Genomic DNA, 16,442 nt, shown 5'->3' with positions numbered 1-16,442 from the left:
TCCTCCACTTGGTATCCCGGGCAAAACAGTGACCCAGAAGGTCAGCCAGGGGGGCGGTGGTTCAGTGTGCGTGTGAGTGGGCCGCCGCCATTGCCCTTTTTTTTTTTCTTTTTTTTTTTTCTTTCCCCCCCTCGGCCGCAGAACCCACTCCCTGCCATCCAACAAAAACAACAGGGCAGGGCAGTCATCACAGGAAGAAAGGGAAGAAAGAAAAAAGAAGAAAAAGACAACACCACCACCACACTCCTCAGCAAGTCGTCATCAACCTCTTGTTCGGATGAACGGCGTCGACCCTTAGACGGCTGGTCTTTCTCCTTCTCTCTTCCTCCCCTCCCTTTTTCCTTGGTCATCGCTACTCCGGGCCTCCCGTCATCTCTAGTCAGCCTCCCTATCCATCCATCCCAACAAGCCAGCACTTCAGTATCAGACTTCCCAGCCAGCCAGCAAGCCTCCCGCCGCAAGCACCCCGCATTACCCCTGTTGGCCCTACTGAACGCTCCCACTAGGAACGGGAATACTGGGATTTGCCCGTCTCAGCCTCACACAAAGGTCACTGGATCCCCACGCGCAGCGCCCGCCGTCCATTTCTCCCTTTGATCCTCCTCCTCCCTGCTCTCCCTTCCCGGGACATCAGCGCTCAGCCGCGACCTCTCAAAAAAAGATAAAACAAAACCAGAGAGAGAGAGATCTGCACACTTACAGACAAGACCGAGATGGCGGCCAATTTTCGATCCGTCAACCCATCCTCTGGCATCTTGTTTTCCGGTGCAGCAAAGGACGAGATGACAGTCCAATCATCTACTACCCCCCGCCCAGGCACAGCCCCTCAATCCATTCCGCCTCCGCAGCACCAGACAATGGATGATGCAACCACTCCCACTCGGGCCACCTTTGGCAGCAACGCAATGGCTCACCAGAAGCCGCTGCCGAACTCATCATTTCCCGAGGATGCCAAGGTACCCGAAGACACCGCCGACAAGAAGGGTCATAAGCGAAACAACTCTCAAAACTCGAAACGATCGAGGGACTCGGCCGAGATGATGGATGTAGACGAGTCCGATAACGACACCGCAGGCGAGGAGTCGGACGGAGAGGGCAGCGTCAACGCCGATGGGACACGGTCGAGCAAGAAGAAGAAGGGCAACCAGCGCTTCTATTGCAGAGACTACCCCCCGTGCACCCTGAGCTTCACCCGAAGCGAGCATCTTGCAAGGCATATCAGGTAAGCATACCACATCCCAGTTGCCCATCCTGGATGAGGCACCTCACTGTTTGATTCACCTGTGGTCCTGGTCCTGGTACTGACAGAGGTCCCCCTTCTTTCTTTTTTTCCAACCAGGAAACACACTGGCGAGCGTCCATTTCAATGCCACTGTCAACGTCGATTTTCCCGCCTCGACAACCTTAGACAGCATGCCCAGACTGTTCATGTCAACGAGGACATCCCTTACGACTCCCTTGCCGCGACCGGCACGAGATATCAAAGGCAGATCCGGACGGACAGGGTGCAGCGTGGCGGTCGAGCCAGAGCGTCGACAGCCAGCAGCGTGGGTGCGCCTCCTCGCGGCCACTCCAAGTCGCTCTCTACCTCGAGTATCGCCAGCATCAGCTCGCTGGGCTCGGCCTACGGCACCAGAGATGACATCCGAAGACGACCACCACCACTGGTCATGGCCGACCCGAATGCTCGTCTGTCCGCTGAATCCTACCGCAGTGTCGGTTCCACACAATTCCCCTACCGCCAGACATCCCCAAGTGACTACAGCACCCCGACATCTGCAACCTTCTCCACTGGTCAGAGCAGTCCGCGCTGGGGTTCTGTTGTTGGCTCGCCAGTGACGTCGTACTCACGCCATGCCATGTATCCATCCGGGTCCCGCACGCCCGGCCGAAGGCTGAGCGTGCCCTCCGGCGGCAATCCCTTCCAGTCGCCCCTTGGGCCTGGCGGTCTTGGACGACCCATCTTCGGGCCTGGACCCCTGAACACTTCCAACTCTGCTGCGCTTTCCTCACCTGTCGGTAGCTACCTCGGCTCCCCTACCACGTCGGCAGGTGGCTGGTCACGACGGGAGTCCATCTCCAGCACTGCCGAAGAGGCCTGGCGCAGGAGGACCTGGCATCCCGACAGCAGCAACTTCACCGCACCTGGGAGTCGGTTAAGCCAGGTCATCACATCGTCCCAGCTCAACGCAGGTCCTGAGCCGCTGCCTGCGATGAGCAGCAACGCACCTCAGCAGCACCAGCAGCCACAGCAGCAGCAACAGACCGTGCGCCTGCCCGGCATCGACTCATTACTCCCGCGACCTGGCCAACCGCTGGCCGTCCCCTCGAGGGGTTCTTCTCCCATGATGATCGACCGCTCCCACGGGCCGCCGCTGCTCCCGTCTGCTAACATCTCGGACGAACGGCGCAACATGCCGCAGTGGGACATGGGCTTGCACCGCGGTCTCACCCGGCTGGACATTAACAACAACACCACCCCACCTCCTGCCAGGGATGGTGCCGGAGTCTGGGCCAGTGAGGTTCGCCAGGCCATGGACCGTGTCGAGCAGCCTCGACAGTACCAGCCCACTGTCCGCTTCGAGCCTGAGCCCCAGATCGTCCACCCACCGCGGCAGCAGCCACCGCCGCCAACGGCCTCCCATATCCCACCCAGTGGGCCATCTCGCAGTCATCAACACACAATGTCAGCGCCCCTGGTTTCGACGAATCGAGAGATCAAGCGGCACGGATGGTACAATGGCCCCGTCACCGTTCACGAGGACAGAGTCCTCGAAGCACGGCCTCACGTTGACCGCCTTGAGCACCCGAATCTGCATGCTTTCACCGGGTTCCCCGCCCGTGGGGGGGACTCGGATCGCCGCCCGGCAGACAACCCTGATTCGAGGCGCTTCGACGCCCTCGTTGCCGTCGCGACTGGCGAGTCGACTGCCACGGCGTGCTAGGAGGCCCGTCGAGTCTTGTGTGGACACCAGCAGAGCGCCCTGGCCCCGAGCTTTCTTGATGCACATATATGATCACAGGAGGAGTTATAAAAAATCCTTCTTCACTACACGAAATGAAAAGTGACGACCTTATGACGACGACCGTTTTATTTTGACTGCTCAACAACAATCCACAAGAGTTCTCAACATGCATCGGGTCGGCCAATTCTGATAAACGACACTCGTTACGAGTTCTTGTTTTTTTCATCATTCATGTTCTTCCGCCTTTTGTTTTGGGTGGACGATACTGTTATTGTTTTGTTTTTTGATACCAGGTCGGCAGTCTGATTCTCATTTTGACTTTACTCCGGGTTTGCTAGGCGTTCTTTGAGGTGACGCTCTCTCGTCTTGCGTTTGTCACGGTGGCTTCTTATTTTCTCCTTTCTTTCTCCCTTGGGTTGGCTCGCATGCTGTCTGCTGTTTAGCGTTGATTTTGCATTGTCTGTCTTCGTTGCAATACGGTTTCTTTTACTTCCTCTCTTTTCTTTCTGGATCGGCAGCACACATTCTACTACGCTATGAGGTTCGGTACAGTCTCCTATTGGATTGATTCCCATTGTTTTTCATGTGCTCCTTGCTGGTTTGGACAGTCCGGATGGAAAATACACGAGGCCTCCCGCGTCGATGCATGAAAATATAGATGAGACACGCTTTCTTTTTTCCCTTTGCTCTGCGCAGTTCCCCAACTATTCCATTACGGTCGAGGTCGGTTGCGCACAGTCCCGCTCTTCGCTTTCATGCAAGGAGAAAGAGGAGGTAATGGCGCGGTGCAGTGGTGGATTGGCAGGCACTCCTGGCTGTTCTTCAGATGATACCCCAACCTTTTTTTTGGAATCTCAGGAAGGGAGGTCTTCTTGACCCATCATGAAAGAATAGGGGACAGGGTAGTCTGGTTGTTTTTCCTTTATTTTGGTCAACGGCGGTGAGCGACTCTGATTTTTTCTGGTTTCGGGGGCTCGGCTCTACTATTTTGTCTGGTCTGATGGGATGGATTTGATACCCACAGAATAGTCTTCCTTCTTACCTTCAAATCTCACTTATCAACACGACCAGCACAAGGGAACTACTACGTGAGGTCCTGCGTGTGACCACTGGCTCTTCTCCATGGCAGTGTCTGTATCACCACATGTTGAAGAGAGAAGGATCACGCCACTGCTTATCAGAGATGGAGGCTGGCCTCTCGTGTGTGTAGTCCCATCATGTAAGCAGGTTCAGTTGGTTGCCACACCCTTCCATCAGAGCGCTTGTTGCTGCAGCGTGTTCTGATGCTGACGGGCTTGCCGCCAATTGGTGATCACTCGTAGTCAGTCACCGAGGTTCGGTAGGAAGAACATGTCGCTGCCTAGACCAGATTCGGGCCAGGAACCCGATCGCGTGCGCCTTGGGCAGGAAAGGAAGATCATGTGGGTCGACTGTTCCCTCACTCACAGGATAAATTGGAAGCCTACTTGAGTTGGTGATATCTTGGTAGAAATCACAAGGCTTCCTCATCGAAATAGAGGCTCTTGCGTTTTCTTTGTCTTGCCCCCCTCTCCCCTTCCTTAACTTTTTTCCGTCGACATCCTACTCTGTATGTATGCATTTATTCACCGTTGCATGATTCTTTCGTGTGTGTTTGTTTGTTTGTTTGTTTATTGTTTATTGTTTATTGGTTTTTTTGGTGTTTTTTTTCGTTATTTCAAGACCAGGTCACCCGACGTTACCGCGAGTATTTCTTTTTTCTTTGCTAATCAGTCACGTCCCGCCCACCAATCGACTGCTTGCCCCTTGTGCCCCCCGCCCCGATTCAAAACCGCGTCGCAGAAGCGAAGGCGAAAGGGGAGGGGAATAAAGACGCCGCTCACATGCATGCATGCATGCATAAGTGTACAGTACTACATAACAAAGTGGAGGATGGATGGATGGATGGATGGTCCCCCGTTGTGCAACCACTGGCCCCAGCGTCTCAGGTCCCCAATGTCGTCACTGTGCAGGGGGGGAAGGGGGGGGAGGGGTCGCGTCTTGCAGCACAGGGTTGTAGTGGGGCGTTCCTCTTTTTTTTCTTACCTGTTTCTCTCTCCACTTTTTTTTTTGAAGAGAGATGGGGGAGTGGAATGATCAGCATTAAGTGGTGAGTATGGATTCCTTTATTTTGAATTGCTGATCGGTAGTGAAAGGGTCTTGACGTCCCTCAATGGAATCTTGAGATGCCTAGACAGGTCACCGGGGAATGGGGGGGACGGAGAGGGAGAAGGGGAAAGGACGCCTGCGTGATGGAAAGACGTGCTTCTCTTGATGCTGACGTTAGCTGCTATACTGTACCTTCCATAGTACAAAGTAGTAGACGTAGGTAGATCAGGCTAGGAGACAGCGCAGCTTCTGGCGATATCGATTCTGTGTCACTCGACAACTAAACGGATTTTGTGCCGATGAGCTTGGGGGGGGGGGGGGGGGCGTTGCAGTATTGATTATTGAACCGCATTAATCTATACCCAAAACCCTTGATGTAGACACCTCCTCACACAAATCTCCATTTTCATCTCAATGACTACACAATGTATTTGCAAGGTACTGCAGTATTACATACCTTGAGCATCGATCAGCAAAACGGCAGCCCAGATGTGAGTATGTGTGTGGCTTGACCCCGGGCCAGAAACAAGGATCTGCCTAGGGTCACACACCACCCGTCATCCCAGGCTTGTCTACCCGTGCGAGACAAGATATGACGTCGACAGGTCACCAGCCACACCACTCAAAAATGAAGTAACGCATGTATGTACGCAATCCCAACACGACAGCATGCATATCAGTGGCTCGCCATATTGGCGAGGACAGGGTGTGGCTCGAATCAAGGCAGCTGGCCCTTTTCCTTAGGCTGGCATGGCTGATATCATATGGCTTTCAAGGGCGGTTGCGTGGGTGACCTGCTGAGATGGGTTTTTGGTATAAGAAGGGCTGCGTTGGGCCAGGCCAGGTGCCACTGAGAGGGGCCTTGGGACCCTTAGAATGTGATATTCACATCTTCTTTCTACATCTGGACTATTCTTTCGACTCGAAGATTATAAAGTGTGTCTATGTTGACATATCTTGTACTGATTACCTGCCTCATCGCTCCTGTCATCTGTTAGTCGTCACCTATTCTTCTGTCTAGATTTACATCCTCGGTTATTTTCCCTGATCAAGGAAGGCTGATAAACGACACCTCATCAACAATAGACTACCTCTACTTCGTCAACCCACCCCGCCACCAACCCCAACCCACAATGGCCGACGCCGCCGCCCAGAACGCCCAAAAGGGCCTGTCCCAGGAGGACAAGAAGAAGCAGACATGGGGCGAGTACGGCTCCCAGGTCTACAACGAGCAGTACGAGAGGTGGATGCCGTGGATCGAAGACTTTTACCTGCGCTGGTTCACCAAGGATAACAAGGCCAGCTACACCACCAAGGGTGCGTCTATTTTCTCTCCCTCTCTCTCTCTCTCTCTCATATATATGTACACACAACCCTGCTGACAAGCCCATCTACCATCCCCACAGACACCCTCGACAAGTCCAAGGTCACGGGCATCGAGCAGGTCGACACTCTCCAGGACGGCGTGCACAACCTTGTCGCTGGCCAGGTCGGACAGGGCGGACTCTTCCAGCCCGTGGGCGACGCCGCCTCCAAGGAAGGCATCAACCGCGCCGAGCGCCAGGGCAAGGATGACTCCGGCAGCTACGCCCCCGGCGCGGCCAACTCGGTCGTCAACCCTATTGCCCAGGGCGGCAAGAAGGCAGGGAACACGCTGGTGGAGGGTGGCAAGAGCGCCGGCGGGCTGGTCGGCGGGCTGCTCGGTGGTGGCAAGAAGGAGGGCCAGAAGTGAGAGGATAACTTTCATAAGTCACGTTGGGGAAGAGAGAGAGAGAGAGAGAGCGATGAAGGGCATTGTCGGGAGCTTGCGGTAATGGGTCTATTCAGGGGTTTGGAGACACATGCTTCGCATACTGTGCTGCTTCTTCTCTCCTTCCTTTTTTCTGCTCTCGTCTGATGGGTTTCGCCTCTTGCATTTGTGTCTTTTCTCACGTTGTCAATTCCTGTCTTGTCATGATGAACACCTATATACCCCGTCTATCGACGTTTCAATAAAGTCTTTATTCAGTATTAATACCATCACTCAACGGTACGCCGGGCAACATCTTCACAACTGACACGTTATTTCTCGAGCCCGTTTCCCATCGGAAGGGGGCTTTGGGTCTCCCCAAACGCATGCATTTCTCCACCGTGCTGCGTTATGACATGCTGTTGGTTTTGCATGTCCAGAGGGAATAAATTGTTCACTTGTGTTGATTTAAGGCTGAGAGCACGCCAAGCTTGCATTCGCCATCGTGTAGATATCCTCGTGTCAGCCTCAGTGGTCTCTTCATAATACACCCTTCGCTCCCCCAGTATACTTCATGTCATCATATCTGATTATAGTCACTCCAAAATCGCGATAGGACGTGGACACATAAGTCGCTGGGATGGTGGACGAGGGTAGAGTCCAGTAGTAATTGGGTTCGATCTTGGCCAGTGTCTCACAAGCTAAAACCCTTATCTCCTCTTCGTCACCGGTAAGTGTGTCCTCAATCCCCGTCTCCTCCCACCCCGCTGACCCTTCGAACTCAAAGTAAGCAACCCACGCAATGGCGGTATCAGCGTGGCTGCCGTGGGCGCCCCTGGCAGTGACCCTCCTCGCCGTCCTGACGACACCTACAAGGAACCCAAGGTATATTCTCGTTCGTGTGTTTGTCCTCGCCACATGTCGCCCCAGGGTCGTCGTGCTGTCGATTCCTGCCTGATCGTGGGTGTCTCCGACGAAATCAGACCGCACCAGTTGATGTTGTAGACCAACTGACAACTTGTCCCATCAGCCGTGGGTGGAAAACGGATGGACGATTCAGTTGACGGCCGAGACGGGCCGCATGTTCTCCCGGTTGTAGATGCGCACGTCTGCGCCAAGACAACCTCGAGGCTGTGAGGACAGACGGGTGGTCGTATAGCGGACTGTAAAGTGTGGAGTGTATTCCTGTGCAACGCGTGGAACACGACACTGCGTGGGCTTTATGCCCACGAAAGGAGGTGCCAACGACACACATAGTAGATAATGTGACAAGCCGAGAGGGGACGGGGCTCAGCGTTGTTGATGGGAATTCGAGAAGAGGTTGAAGAGATTCAGCTCCAAAAGTTATATGATTCGAGGACAGATTTTTCATTGCTTTGTGAGTTGGTTCGGAAAGTCGGGCGGGGAAAGACGTGCAGGTTGCTTAGTCGACCGTACTTCGATGTTCAGAACAGGTTGCCTCGCGTCAAGGCTGGAAGCCCTGAACGCCCCGGCAGGCCGGCAGAGCACATCCTGTGTCGAGACCTGACGTTCAATGCGCAGATTTTGGAAGATGACGCGACTTTTTATGGACTCGATGAGCTGCAAATGGCCCTGGAGTACCCAGATAGTTGAGGAGTCATGTCTTGTTGGATGTTCAAACCAGCTTGCCGGAGGTGATCACATTGTCCACCAAGTATGACCAGACCACTCCATGATTTTGCTTCAGCAAGGCCAGCAGCAGACTGTCAGCCTACATACCAACCCCTTCCACCATGACTTGCAAGGCCACACTGCTCCAGCTAGAACATAGCGGCCCTCCTCACATGCGACGGCGTCGTCGGTTGCGACCTCCACCAAAGGCCGCATCCACCATCTCCATGATGATGAGGCGAACCACATAGTCCTTGATGAGGGCCCAGGCCTGTTCCTTCCTGTACCAAGGCATGGCATTCCACCCGACAACCCATGCGCTGAAGATGATACCAGCCAGTATCCCACGCTCCATCCACAGCGCAACGACAAAGCTCCCGAACCGCAGCGCCCAGAGCAGCGCGGCCTCGAGCGCCATGGCCGGCCAGAAGTAGCTGGGCAGCCACAGCCCCAGCACGATCTCGTTTTGCACGATGTGCGCCTGTCCGTCCCGAACCTGGACGTCCGCGCCGGGGTTGGGCACGGTGAGGGTCAAGGGCAGAGGCGAGGCGACGGAGGCGATGTACCAGTGCAGGATGGCGGCGCCCATGGTCAGGATGGGGGAGATCACGCGGTCGACCATACGGGGCCCGTCCAGGTAGGTGACATAGTCGTGCTGTGTCAGCCACGAGACGGGCGTGAAGGGGCTGGCGGTGCTGAACAGGAAGATGCCGAGGGCGACGGCGGCGATGCGTCGTAGTAGAAGATTGGGCGTCTGGGCGGGCCCGCCTCTGGTGCCGGGGTAGTCGGCCATCACGGAGTCACCTGCCTGCGGCAGTCGAGAGGTTGTTGAGGTGATATGTTGATGGTGTTGATGATGAGAGCAGAGTCTGGTCTTCGTTATGTGGTCGTTGTGGTCACAATTTCGGAGCTTGTTGTGGTAGGTTTTCCAAGCTTTGTTCTGGACACGATTGCTACAGTTCGTAGTTGAGGCTTGTGAAAAGAACCTTCGAGAAGCTCAGCTAAGCCTCGACCACTAGTTGATAATCACAGCGTTGAGGGTTATTTCTGTCTTGAAGAAGACACACCAGAGTTTGATGACAATGCAGTCTTGTTCTCTTTCTGAGTCTTCGACAGCAGGAAGTGTCCATCACTGACTCAACTTGGAATGAGGTTTGAGTGTGGCCATTTTTGCAGGTGAGACAAAATGGGCCAGCTGCTGTGAGCCTTGCTTGGCACGACTGTGAGGCTAGTAGCAGCTTCGCGCCTGGCGTTTGTGCTGCTGCAATACAGTATATGTGTAACTGGGTACGAACTACCTTTCTTTCTCGTCCTGAAAATCTTCCACCATAGAGTAAGTTACTCGAAACTTGATATTCAAGCTGTTTGGAGTATGAAATGAGCTGAGATGATGTATTACTTCATCCAAGCCACTTGTTGGTACCTGTCAAATGTTACAGCGCTAGACTGTTCAGTAGGGTGTGTTGTTCTTACAGCACCTTAATTTAGCACTAGACACACTGTAAGATGCAGTCTGAACAGTGGTCGTGAAACAGAAAAGGACAGGATATCGTCCAGGAGAAGAAAACACAACACGGTGAGTTGATCAAGATGCAGCAATATATATATAAACAGCAAAAAATATATTTCATAACACCCATGAAAATTGCCATAGGCCAGCAGGAATAAGTTGTGGAAGTGGAGAGATCATCAAGACCAGCCAAGGAGAGAATGGAAAACAGGCTATCTTACCCCTAACCCTGGATTTTCCTAGCCATACATTGGAGGCTGTATAAATGGGCGTCGGCAACACAGCAGGTCTCAAATTGGAAGGGCTCAAGCAGATAGAGAAACAGTTCAAAGAATGCGGGAGAAAACCAAAGACAGGAAAACGAAAAGAGAATGGGGGGGCAAGGAAGGAAGAAGGAAAAGAAAGGGTGGACTGAAGATCAACTAAGCCTGCGTATGAAAAATACACTCCGAAGGTCACAGTTCCCAAAGACATGATGAGTATAGGCCAGGCGAGCTATCATGAGGGGCGTGCATTTGGAGCGCTATGAATTCAGACTGTCGGACCACGCAGCACCGGCTGCCCGACTACTGGCTGGCATTCAAACAGAGGATCGATGCCTACCACGTTACCTAGAGAGCCTCTGCTAGACATCGACTCTGAGATTTTTGGCTTATGAACGGTCTGTCGTGCAGTAATTACGATACAGAAACCAGGTAAGGAAGGGAGAATAGACACGTATTAAACTCTCACTCTATTGTGATCTTTTTTTCTTCTCCTTTTTTTCCCCTTCTTCTTTTCTTTCTTCGGAGTTCCTGAAATCTCGTCTTCTGCTCTATTTTGGCCCCCCTCGGGCGTTGTTCGCAAAGAGTGCGTTGGAAGGGGCTGGAGCCTTGATTCAGTATCGCATGTGAGACCACACGAGCACCCTCAAGCTGTGCTCGCTACCATTCTTCAGGCGCAACCATGGTTTCCTCAAGTAGAAAAACTAGCAAATGACCCAAAGACGACCGCATTCCGTCACCGAGGGTAATTAACCAGCTGCCTCCAATCTGGATCTGCAATCCACTAGGTAAATTGAAAAGGAAAGAAAAAAAGAACAAGAAGATGAAAAAGGGGTGGGGCAATTATTTCCGCTGACGTAGTAGCAACGATTGACTTGCCTGTTGCGTTGTGCCCAGGCGACCAGAGAGTTGGTACTGCTTGCTGACTGGGTGAATTACGACGGGCTGACAAGTTTCTGCTTAGCAGCCCAGGCTTAATGGTAATTTTCGAGCGCAACCCTTTTCGCAGTGAATCTCATCAGACCAGGTGTGAGTCATCGGTTCTGAGGCTTTGAGACCCGGACAGCGGTGTAGCTTTTTCGGTGAACAGAAACGTCTCACTCAGTGACGAGGGGTGAAGGAATAAGGATGGTATGCATATCATCGGCTCGAGTGCTGTTGGTCGAGCCCCACAAGGAAGGGAGGGGGGTTGATTTTATTTGGTGGCTTTCTTTTCCAAAAAGGAATTTGGTAATTGGATCGTGACGAAAAATACTCATCAAGGCAAGCGTATCGACTGCACAGAGTTTTTCAACTCGCTAGCATTCCAATTACCATTTTCTATGGCGAAATTACTTGTTGGTCTGTCTGTCTTGACATTGGATTCTCGCCATAGCCTGCTGACAAGCTCCCTTGCAAATATAAAAACAAGACCGGGACGGGGACTGAGGTCCTGCACTCAGGGTCTGAAGGGACGGCAGCGAAAGTGCCGGAAATTTACTGATGCGTTATAGCAATGAATAATAGAAATAACATTTTGCTATAAGTCAGTAGAATTATGTTTGTCTATATTGGGAGATGTGGGTGTATATCTGTGTCTCTGGATTGGCTTGAATTAAGTATATAATTATACACACGCCACTTCCGAGATGCCCAACGCAGCTGCGAATCCATGCTGCAATGCGATCGGACTTCTGATCCTGAAGGAGCTGTTGCAGGAAGGTAATAGAAGGGTAGGACAAGCCTCGTAGGATCGATTGGGCGACAGCGAAATTGGCCGATGGAACGATGTTGCCTGTGTTCACAGTGCAACGCCCTCCAAGAATCAATGGCCTCTCCACCCCTGTTGATCCAGACCCTGAGCATTGATGTGGCTGTATGACCACTGGCCAGGCTCTTCTTCAGCCCCAGTAGTGTCTCCCACCACCCTTCTGACAGTAATGGCTGATGAGGAGTCACAAGCCGAGACAGGCAACTCTTGGCCAGTCTTGGCCGCCTGCAGGATGATGGAAGGAGGACCCGCCTGGCCGGCCTCGGGTACGGCAGATTCCTGCAGGCCAAGGGGGGAAGGGTGATGGTGAGCTGGCTCTGATTGGGCTCCCGTGCTACACTCCTCGCTTCACCATCCAATAGACAAAAAGGCCAGAGGAGGGGGGAGGGACCACTATACCGCGTTCAGGACGTCACTCTTCATTCTCCCGGAGCTCCGACCCAAAGGTTGTGTTTGCACCCAATGAAAAAGAAAGGCGGCCCGTTTACTCCTCCGCCGTTCCGGAACGTCGAGCAGCACAACACATCCATCCCCTCACAGAATGTGACCTGGCGTGATCACCACTTACGTTGTTTGTCTGTCCTTCTCCAAGATCGGCACCTTCGGAAATTATTGCGTCGTGCGTCAAGGGGGAGACAGAGAGAGAGAGAGAGAGAGAGAGAGAGAGAGAGAGACAGAGAAGAAAAAGAGAAAGAGAAAGTAGAGAGAGCGCGCGCGCTCTCTTGCTGCCGCAACGCTTCTGCAACAAGGATCGCTGCTCACCCTGCATCCTCACCCCTTTGGTCACATGCATCGCCTCGTGTCTCGCCCGACCATTGCTGCCCTCTACTATTACCTTACTCACTTTCCTGACACATTACTGCGCCGCAATGGCATTTATCCACCAACACGCCCAGGCTCCTGGTGCTGCCTTAAACCAAGGTCGGCACCGCGAAACCGCCGGCGGCGGCGGCGGCGGCGGCTCCCCAGCGCTCCACCCACTGATCATGCCCGTTTCGCCCTCCACCTCATCGACAGACACAGCCGGCTACGCCAATCCCCGCTCAGCTTCCTCTCCTTACTCAGCAACATCAACAACAACAACAGCAACAACATCATCATCATCATCAACAATGTTCTCCCCCTCCCTTCCCAATGATCAGAACTACGACGACGGCGACGATGACGACGATAACGACGACGACGATGTTGGGGACAACGACAATGCCTCCTCGGCGACAACAATACCAAGGACGGCGGCGGCGGCTGGTGCTGCTACTACTGCTGCTGCTCTTCCGGCGCGGTCGGCAGCCAAGGGCGTCAAGACCGGGAGGACCCCGAGCAGATATGACTGGAGCAAGTACATGACGACAATCAAGCGACTTTACATAGACGAAGACAAGACACTAAGAGAGGTCTTGGAAATAATGGAACGGGAACACAATTTCATTGCAACGTAAGTAAGCATTGTGGCCAGATCCTTTCATTGCGCGCCCCCGCGCCCCTCCCTCCCTTCTTTCTTTCTGGCCCCTTCCACCCTCTCTCTCTCTCTCTCTCTCTGCCTCCCTCAAGGGGGGGGGGGGGGATTCTTTTAGTGCTGACATGTATACTAAAAATGGTATTCTTTATTTTTCTTTAAAAAATAATACAGTCCCAGGATGGTCAAGACGCGCTTGAAAAAATGGGGCTATACCAAAAACGTCAGCGTAAAGACCGAAGAGGTCCAGTCGCTGATGGAACTCATCATCGACGCCGAGAACCAAGGGGACGTCCGTCGCAACTCGACCGAGGTGACGCTCGCCACGGGGCGGGTCGTCGGCCTCGACAGGGTGGCCGCCCATCTCAGGCGCAAGAGGCTCCCGTCCCATGTTGTGCAGAAAGCCTCGTCGCATTTGACCATGATCCGCTATGGCCGGTCGCCGTCGCCCAGGGCTACGCTGATTGACAGCCCCGCCGCCTTCTTGGTCTCGGAGCATATCCTCACGGACCTGCACTCGTATGTCTATGCGCACTCGGGCGATCCGGGGCGGGAGAACATGGTGACCACGAGCAATGCACAGGACAAGCCCGTGTACGACCTCGTCATCTCTGCCCGGAACTTCATCGCCCAGGACAAGATGCCCGAGGCGCTGGCCCTGCTGCGGAAGGCCCCTGACCAGATCAAACAGCTGCTCAGCTCCAACCTGATGACCATCCCGCGCTGCCTCTTCCTCCTCTTCATCAACCTCCTCAGCATACCGGGCATCCAGCAGCTGAGCGAGAACATCAAGCAGCGGCTGAACCTGGTCATCAAAGCCCTGGTGCGGTACGTCGCCGCGCTGGCCACCGACTCGACCACCCTGAACTGGCCCGAGGGCCATCCGCTGCGCCGTGTCCTGCTCAACCTGAACCAGGCCGACGACGAGGACCTCCTAGAGGTTCTCATCCGCGGGTACAAGCGCATCCTGCTGTCCTTTGAGTCCTTCCCCGACGCATCCACCAGAGGGCGCACCGTCCCGGCGTGGCTCGACCTGGGCAACGCCGTGGGCTTCGAGACCATCCCCGTCGAGAACCTCGAGGCCGCCCTGTGGAAGGACTACGAGAGCCGCAGGGCGTCCAGCGCCCAGCAGAAGCCGCCCGTCCAGCAGGTGTTCTGGATGGCAGAGCTGGAGCGCCAAAAGGTGCGGGCGCGCCGCATCCCGACCCAGCGGCTGCAGGAGCTCTACAAGATGACGCTCGAGGCCTGCGAGGACAACGACGACGAATATACCCTCCTGGCCGAGCTCAACTGCCACTACTACCTCGCGGGCCTCTACCAGCAGCAAGACCAGCGCGCCCTGGCCGAGGACCACATGCGCCAGAGCATAGACCGGTGCAACCTGCGCGGAGAGACGGGCAGTGCGGCCAGACTCATGACGGAACTTCAAGGATGGATGCGCGAATGGGGCGAGAAGGAGAAGGTGGAGGCTATGCAGCATGAGATCACCGGCCAGATGAGTAATCTGGGTCTGGATCTCTCAGGCTCGGAAGAAGACGAGTTATGAGGAGAGAAAGAAAGAAAGAAAAAAAAAGGCCTTTTTTTTAAAATAAAATAAAAATTACTTCTACTAAGAGAGAGGGCGGAAAGGAGGAAGGAGAAGAAAAAAGGAGCAGAAACAGAGCGTAATGTTACATTGTTCATGTGCGCAAAACTCTGGTTTCGCCTTAGTAGTCAGTACTCGGGTCTTACGCATACCACCTTGCTCCTGCGACGATCGGCCAGCGGGGCTCCGACGGGCTGCTGCAAGCCTGCTTGTTGTACAAATGTAATAATTAATAGATGATCCCCCCTAAATGGGGATTATTTCGCTACCTGAAACCGACAGTAGCCTCGGGTAGCCTCGGAATTTTATCTCTTTTGACGTCAAAAATGGTTCATTTGTTGGCAATTTCTATCTTTTTTCTTCTTCTCTTAATTTTCGCCAGTGTTGGTTCCTCATAAGAATTTCGAATGGTTGCCTTATTTGGGCTGAGTGATCAGGTGGTGTTGTGATCCGAGCACATGTCCATACTACGCAATTTTTTTATTTTTTTATTCTCTCTTTCTCACTGCATTTCCCAAATCCAGTGCTGATCACTAGAGGAGAAAAATAACCACCAATGGTGGCTTAGATGCCTCGGATTACAGTCTGGCTGCCTGACTACTAAACACTTCCTGAGCTACTGACTTACTGTACCGTACTTATTTGACTTACGTACTTCATAGAGGCTGTGTCTGCAGTAAGTCGGGCAAGTCGAGCGCCGCCGCGATGGATGACCTTGTGCCACCTTCCTGACCGTTCATTTCCTTTCCAATGGCCTCTTTTCCTATCTTGGGTCCATCTTTGACCATAACGCGCCAATTAAGTATTCGCATCTCTCATGTCCCAATCTGGCACGCATCCAATTCCTTGAGGTTTTCCAGCCCCCAGGGCGCAGGAGTAAGCCGGACACACTTCGTGATAGGCCGTAGGCTGCACAGCATGCTCCACCCCAAATCGCAGATGCGCAATCCGGCGAGTCTGACAGGTAATTCAGTCATGTGAACACCCTTCTTTTTTTTTTTCCTTGTTTCCTCCTTCGGTTTTCCCTCATGCCTTTTTTTTCTTCTTGTAATCCCTGTCTTTGTTGGCTTACAAAATCGCAAAAGCCACCCTCGCACTCACTCCTCCACCCCCACTCTTTCTTGTCCCCCTGGCCCCATTGGTGTTGATGATTACCATGATGACACACCAATCCAGAGACAGGACTCTGTGCCTTGGCCCCCGCTACGTTCTCGGCTTATCTCATACACACACACGCTCTCTCGCTCGCTCTCACACCCACTCACACCCACTTTCTCACACACACACACGTACTTTCTTACACACACGAGCCCACGTGGATCCGCCTTGTAAGGCTGAACTGCGCTTGTGCAACCCGTATGTGTCGGCTTACCTGCAGCATCGTATTGTCATCAAGTGACTTGCGTGACTCGATCTGTTCCTGC

At 53.5% G+C, this 16,442-nt stretch overlaps 5 protein-coding genes across 5 annotated transcripts; 4 read left to right on the top strand and 1 right to left on the bottom strand.

Moving 5' to 3' along the window:
- The first annotated feature begins 722 nt into the window (after positions 1–722).
- Positions 723–4,032, top strand: M406DRAFT_347292 (uncharacterized protein). The gene is made up of 2 exons (XM_040922276.1): positions 723–1,222; positions 1,340–4,032. Exons 1-2 carry the CDS (start codon positions 783–785, stop codon positions 2,943–2,945), a joined length of 2,046 nt encoding a protein of 681 aa, XP_040774795.1. The 5' UTR covers positions 723–782; the 3' UTR covers positions 2,946–4,032.
- Positions 4,033–6,280: 2,248 nt separating this feature from the next.
- Positions 6,281–6,699, top strand: M406DRAFT_30180 (uncharacterized protein; the record flags this gene model as incomplete). Its single annotated transcript, XM_040919312.1, has 2 exons — positions 6,281–6,410; positions 6,500–6,699. Coding segments are annotated over 2 exons (330 nt in total), but the record flags the coding sequence as incomplete, so codon positions are not given.
- Positions 6,700–7,298: 599 nt separating this feature from the next.
- M406DRAFT_357248 (uncharacterized protein) lies at positions 7,299–8,450 on the top strand. Its single transcript, XM_040923624.1, has one exon. It carries the CDS (start codon positions 8,125–8,127, stop codon positions 8,434–8,436), a length of 312 nt encoding a protein of 103 aa, XP_040774793.1. The 5' UTR covers positions 7,299–8,124; the 3' UTR covers positions 8,437–8,450.
- A 173-nt stretch (positions 8,451–8,623) lies between these two features.
- Positions 8,624–9,247, bottom strand: M406DRAFT_260927 (uncharacterized protein; the record flags this gene model as incomplete). Its single annotated transcript, XM_040917402.1, has 1 exon — positions 8,624–9,247. The coding sequence occupies one exon, from the start codon at positions 9,245–9,247 to the stop codon at positions 8,624–8,626; it is 624 nt and encodes a 207-aa protein (XP_040774792.1).
- A 3,273-nt stretch (positions 9,248–12,520) lies between these two features.
- On the top strand, positions 12,521–15,121 carry M406DRAFT_109056 (uncharacterized protein). The gene is made up of 2 exons (XM_040915331.1): positions 12,521–13,412; positions 13,608–15,121. Exons 1-2 carry the CDS (start codon positions 12,847–12,849, stop codon positions 14,977–14,979), a joined length of 1,938 nt encoding a protein of 645 aa, XP_040774791.1. The 5' UTR covers positions 12,521–12,846; the 3' UTR covers positions 14,980–15,121.
- The last annotated feature ends 1,321 nt before the right edge of the window (positions 15,122–16,442 follow it).

This window comes from Cryphonectria parasitica (genome assembly GCF_011745365.1).
Source record: "Cryphonectria parasitica EP155 unplaced genomic scaffold M406scaffold_6, whole genome shotgun sequence".
Taxonomy (NCBI): Eukaryota; Fungi; Ascomycota; class Sordariomycetes; order Diaporthales; family Cryphonectriaceae; genus Cryphonectria; species Cryphonectria parasitica.
This window is presented reverse-complemented; position numbering and strand designations above follow the sequence as displayed.

Excerpts from the sequence above, each read along its gene's own strand:
- M406DRAFT_357248 (XM_040923624.1), top strand. The coding sequence starts at position 8,125 with ATGGGAATTCGAGAAGAGGTTGAAGAGATTCAGCTCCAAAAGTTATAT.
- M406DRAFT_109056 (XM_040915331.1), top strand. The coding sequence starts at position 12,847 with ATGGCATTTATCCACCAACACGCCCAGGCTCCTGGTGCTGCCTTAAAC. Across the intron at positions 13,413-13,607 it reads GAACACAATTTCATTGCAAC|TCCCAGGATGGTCAAGACGC; the intron begins GTAAGTAAGCAT and ends AAAATAATACAG.
- M406DRAFT_347292 (XM_040922276.1), top strand. The coding sequence starts at position 783 with ATGACAGTCCAATCATCTACTACCCCCCGCCCAGGCACAGCCCCTCAA. Across the intron at positions 1,223-1,339 it reads CATCTTGCAAGGCATATCAG|GAAACACACTGGCGAGCGTC; the intron begins GTAAGCATACCA and ends TTTTCCAACCAG.